Source organism: Oikopleura dioica, chromosome 1 (genome assembly GCF_907165135.1).
Source record: "Oikopleura dioica chromosome 1, OKI2018_I68_1.0, whole genome shotgun sequence".
Classification (NCBI taxonomy): domain Eukaryota; kingdom Metazoa; phylum Chordata; class Appendicularia; order Copelata; family Oikopleuridae; genus Oikopleura; species Oikopleura dioica.
This window is the reverse complement of record NC_137291.1, coordinates 330,365-336,292: the sequence shown is the minus strand read 5'-3', so window position 1 is coordinate 336,292 and position 5,928 is coordinate 330,365. Positions and strand designations below refer to the sequence as shown.

The 5,928-nt window shown below is 37.6% G+C and overlaps 1 protein-coding gene across 1 annotated transcript; it reads left to right on the top strand.

The window, feature by feature from the left end:
• LOC145708783 (uncharacterized) lies at positions 1–5,706 on the top strand. The gene is made up of 5 exons (XM_081786485.1): positions 1–492; positions 561–769; positions 5,174–5,331; positions 5,402–5,456; positions 5,500–5,706. Exons 1-5 carry the CDS (start codon positions 386–388, stop codon positions 5,604–5,606), a joined length of 636 nt encoding a protein of 211 aa, XP_081642611.1. The 5' UTR covers positions 1–385; the 3' UTR covers positions 5,607–5,706.
• Positions 5,707–5,928: the final 222 nt, after the last annotated feature.

Below are 5,928 nucleotides of genomic sequence, written 5' to 3'. Positions count from 1 at the left end.
TAGCTAGAAAGCTTGAACCCTCTTCTATAAAAATAAACAATTGTAAATCGAAAAATCCGTTCCGATTTTTCACCAGAGAACGAAAGAGAAATCTGGTGCAAAACGCCACCACTTTTGAGTTTTCATTCGAAACTTCACAGAGTGGTTCGTTTTTGTCTTGTCAGCTCACATTACAAAATTCAGGTCAAACAGATAACTACAACGGGAATTACAGGGGGTCAAAGTCGCCGTGGTCCAATGATTGGACCACGTGCATTGAGAAGTTAACCTTAAAGAGATTACCCTTATCCAGAAAAAGGGTTAAAAAGTGATATGATTGCGGGGTTCGAATAAACATTGCAAAAAGAAACTACATTTCGATACATTTCCAACTCTGAATCGGTCTATGCAAGAGGCTGTTCAACTTTATCGCGCGCCGATTAACGAATGTTTTCCGAAAGTTGTCGTTAGCGGCGATTTGTGTGAATTGGACAAAATATGGAAGAAATTCAGTAAATTGATTTAAATAACTTTTTAATAAGCAATTATCGAAGTTATAACTTAAATCAAATCAATCGAAGAATCGATCCTGGAGACTCTTTGGCTTTGCGAAAAGAAAGACTTCACCAATTTTTAGAGGTTATCCAGACTCGCGATATTAAAGTCTATTACCACGGCGGTAACGGCAATTCTGCAGGCTATTACTCTCCACGATTTCCACTCTCTCCAGCGAATTTTCGCGCCGCTTCGCCAGAATTCATAACTTACGTTATATATAATATTTTTCCAGGTAATCTTTCTTTCATATTTCAGTACTCCTGTAGAATCTTTGATAGAAAAATTCTCATTTTTTTATTCTTTCTGAAAAAGAAAAAAATTTGGCCGAAAAAAAAACGGTCAAAAAAACGAGCGACGAGTTAAAATGAGCGCGAGTCTAAGTGAGAGAGAAGTCTAAGTGAGTGCGCTCCTCAGAATGGTTTCTTCTAATTTTCTTAATTTCCCCCCTAGAGGAATTAGATTTTTTGAAAATAAGTGTTTTTCGAGAGCCCGTTAAAGGGGGTCCCCCACGATTTTTCAATTTTGCAAATTAATTTTTTTTCTCTTCAGATCTTAATTCCTCATGAAAAAGCTGCAAAAAAGGTCTCTAGCTTTTTTCAATTCTTGTAAAAAAAAGTGTCTTAAATCGACCTTGAAGTGTGCAATTTCGCTGCATCTTCATAAATATTTAAGAGTCAACCCTTTTTTATTGTTGCCCAGGGGGGTGACGGGCGGCCACGTTCTGCCAGAACGGCGTTCTGCAAATGCATTCGACGAGAATTTTTTCAGAGGTGATCGTAATTTCGCGTATACACATGGTCTGTGTATGAATCTTATATTTTTGGAATCCTCAGATCCTCCTGAATCTGTTGAGCCTAAAATCATTTGATAAAAATAAGATTTAGGGGGTGAAATTAAGAAAAATATAAAAAAAATGACTATTTTTGGTGCTTTTTCGCGAAAATGCCCCTACTTTGACGGCATTTTTGACCGAGTTTTTCCGGCCAAATTTTATTCTACTTTTCGCCGGTTAATTTTTTCAACCCTTTTCTTTTTGCCAGTAAATTCAGATTTTGCCTATCTGATCAGGTTTTCCCGCATTTTTGGTCACGGAAATCCCGATCGACCCCCTCCTTAAACGCATTCAGCTTAGCTTAAAGAGTAACTCCTGATTTTAGAAATTCTGAGATTTCCTTTAAGACACGCGCGAAGCGCATATATTTTTTGAGTGCAAAACGCCGTTCTGTATTTACAGCAGAGTTCCAAAAAACGCAAAATTCTCGCGTGCGCGTGCGTGCGCGTGCGGAGAAATTTAAAATTTCGCGTGCGCGTGCGTGCGCGTGCGGAAACGACTTTCGAACACGCGTGCACACGCGTGCGTGATCAAGCGCGTGCGCAAAAAGGGATAGAATTGTCGAATTTTAGCTTTTTTTAGCCTCTCAAATTTTTGAAATCGTTAATTATAGATCAATTATTGCTAAAAACAAATCAAAATTGTTTTACAACATACGAAAACCAAAAATTTTATGTATTTGAATCCACTCTGGAAATTATCTCGGCAAAAATTACCTAAAAACGCCAAATTTTCTAGGATTTTGAGCACGCGCACGATCACGCACGCGTGCGCGATCCCAATCTTCGCGTGCGCGTGCGTGCGCGTGCGCAACAATTTTCAAAATCCGCGTGTTTTTGAACTCTGATTTACAGAACGCCATTCTGCATTTGCAGAACGCCGTTCTGCTGCAGAATGTTGCCGCCCTACACCCCCCAGGGGTCGCATGTGGCCTTTTTTTAGAAAACCTATGAGCTAAGCTTTCTGTAAATACCCGACAAAATGGGTTTGGGTTATGCCCTTAGTGCAATTAACATCATTGAAATTTCCGAAATCATACATTTTTTGATCGTCTCTGTTTTATAATCATTTTTTGGAAATTGAGAAAACTGAGAGACGCTTCACTAAATTAGGGTTAGAGCTTTCAGAAACAGCAAGAAAAAAAATATTGTAACCTAAATTTTGGGGGGTACTGAATTGTGCCGCCCTGCGCCGCCTTGCGCCGCCCTGCGCCGCCCCGCGCCGCCCAGCGTCGCCCGGTCCGAAACCAATCGACTCTCAATCGACCAAACCATGACCTAGGAAAGAGTTCTTAACAAGAGCGAGAGTTGGGCCCCGCCAACCCAATGAGTTCTCTACCAGAAAATGCACGCGTAAGGGCCTTTGGCCCGTCGCGTGCTCAATATATTAGTGATTTTATGCAAGATCTGAATTTGATTGAGAACTACGCTACTGGCACCCTAAATTATAGGTTTTACTTATTTTAACTGTTTGACAATATAAATAAGTGAGAATAACTAAGTTGACATAAAAAGCTTAAATTATGGCCTTTGAAAGACCAAATATCTTCAAACCCGGTGAGGTTGGGCGGCACAGGGCGGCGCAGGGCGGCGCAAGGCGGCGCAGGGCGGCACAATTCAGTGTCTCCCTAAATTTTTGGAGTAATCTCAGGTGAAAAAATGGCCAAAAACGCGATTTTCTGCGAGATGCGCTCTTTCTCGGCGCCGTTACGCGAAATGTGGTTGGTTTTAAAAAAATCTGAGACACGCTTCATTAGATCTAGGTTTGATCTACTTATATGTGAAAAAGTTTTTGAAAAATATAAGTCTGTGTTGGCGTGAGCGCCGGTCGAAAATGGCCAATTTCGGAAAAATCGTTGGGGACCCCTTTAAAGGGGGAGGTGGTCGGGAAAATTTTTTTCGACTTATTGTTATTTGATACTTTTTTTTAATACCTCGTTAAAAATGGGTCATTTTGGGTCTCTTGCTTTTTTTGATTCGACCAATTTTATATCGGAAAATTAAGGTCATGAAATAAGGATTTTTCGGGATTTTGAAACTTGTTTTTTGCGTGTAAACGAGCAAAAGATTGATTTTTATTGCGAGTTGATATTAAATTTTCATACATGTTTTTGAATAATGAAAATCTAAAAAATTACGATAAATTGTATTTTTTCAAAAATTTTATTCAAAAATGGGTGAAAAGGGACGATTTTTAGCAAAACAACACTCCGAAAATCGGCGGTTTTATACTAAATCGACATTTCAACCTTAAGTTAGCTCTATCTTCAGCTGAAAAGAGAATTTGAATGTCTTGGCATGCCTTGCTTTGAGCGCCGGTCTAGAATTGGCTATTTTCGAAAATCCTAGTTCTAACCGCTTAAGGGATCTCCTCTCCCCCCGATTTCGCTAACTTTGAGGTCAAAATCCTATTTTTGGCTCAGCTATCTAAGAGGTGAGGACCTTATTTTGCGGCTATTTTCTAAATGAAGAATCCCTTGTTTGAAAAAGAAATTTGAATTGAAATTGTAAGGGGAATCACCATTTAAAATACATATGGCGACATTGATAGCCGCCAAATACCTATCTATTTTTATCTTTTATTAAGGCTCTAACAATATTTATTAACAATATATTTTTCCGTAAAATTTTCGAAATTTCGCTCGAAATTATTTTAAGAGGGTGGTGGTAGAGAATGTTTTTTCGATTTTTCGAACTTATCATTGTATTTTTGAATTCCTCGATAATAAAGAATCATTTTCGGTCCTTACCATTTTTTGATTGCACCAACTTTACTTTAGAAAATATCGATTTCAAGTCGGGAATCGACGATTTTTCGAAACTTTAAAATTGTATTTTCTGTCTTAAAACCGATTTTTATACGTATTTTGCTGCGTGATATTGTTAAAAAAAAATTTTTAAGAAAACAACTTTTTTAAAACCAGTTTCTGCGGTCTCAAAATGTAACAGAACCTTCTAAAAGCTATTTCCATACACGCCTAAGGGTCTCAACTCTCTTCAGAATTATTTTATTTTGAAAAAAATTAAGGGTTTTCGCAAGAAAAAGGTCCACTTTAGAAGCATATTTTGAGCTTTTTCCGAAATAAAATCTTTTTTAAACTGAAACGCCCACATAATTTGAACCCTTTCAAACTCATTATCATTGAAAAAAGAAGAATTTTTCTTAAAAAATTTTGAGCCAATTTTTTTGATTAAAATCCAATTCTCGACCACCACCCCCTTAACCGCGTGGGACGAATTGAACATTTCAATGTAGTTTAAGACTTTGAACAGCCCTAGTTCAAAAACTACTTATCGTATAGATCTGAAAATTCAAATGCGCCTTTGCACATCCTTAATCTCTCGCTCTTTTGAATTTCACCGAATTATCGCGCACCACCAGCGCTCTGCAGCGGATTAACTCTGACCTACTTCGCACTGCGCTCCTTTTCTCACTCGTAATTCAGGTCTCAATTGGGATTTTTATTTTTTCAAAGTGAAAATATAGGTTTTCGATACTGGAGATTTCGAATTTTGAATAATATTTACAAAAATTCAATGCGAAATCAACTCAAACGGTCAAAACAAGAGCTACAAGTTATATGAGAATGAGGTTTGCAGACAGGAAAACGAAAATTTAAATTGAAATTATGAAAGCCTGTATTCGATTAAGTATTGTCTGTAAATTTGGCGGGAATCGGATGAGCGAGTCGCGAGTTATTCAAGTTTTCGCTTAAACTACAATGGAATGTACAATTCGTCCCGCGCTCATACGCGCGGATTCGTCCCACGCGGTTAAATTGATTACCTGTATTTTTAAATTAAGGTTCGCAAACGACTGCTTTCATTTTTTGTTGTCCATGCTGCCACTCGACTGACCAACGTCTTTATCAGTTCCCAGTGGAAAAAGACTTTTGTGGAGTTAATCCAACTTGGAACGAAACTACGCCTCCTTCACCGGAAGATCAAATGATTATGGAAGTTGTGAGTTATTTTCAGATTCAAAGACCAGAAAGATCTATTGGAAAATTCTGAGTTATTAAATTTTATTCAGACTGGCTGGACTCAGGAACAACTTTACAGTGGAATGAAAGAATATACGAAAGGAGGTTAGAATAAGATCATTAACAAATAGATGCAAGCTTATTTTAGTGTCGGCATTCTACCAAAGTTTCAAAGCTATCAGGATACTTTTAATTGGTCTTCTTCTCTTCTTTGGTTTAATGGTCGTCTTTCTCAGATTTCTTAATGGACATTAATAATTCCACATTATGAAAAGGGCCCTTTCAAAAGGCTTTTAAGCTTCTTTTAAAAGAACAACCTGAAAAACAATTCTAATATACCCTTCGAATAAATAGAGCATACAAAACCGTTTCTTTCTTATTCGAGGATTTTTCGAAAATCAAATTTGCGGATTTTTTTTGTTATTTTCAGAAAGCACAAATTTTTCCGCGGAAAACACATCGATTTTTTTTATTGCCTGAAGAAGGAGTTCTACTACGAAACTAGTCGCTGCCAATAAAATGAGATAGCGACAAGGTCAACAAGAGAACGTACTGATCTTTTTTTGCTTTAGCATAC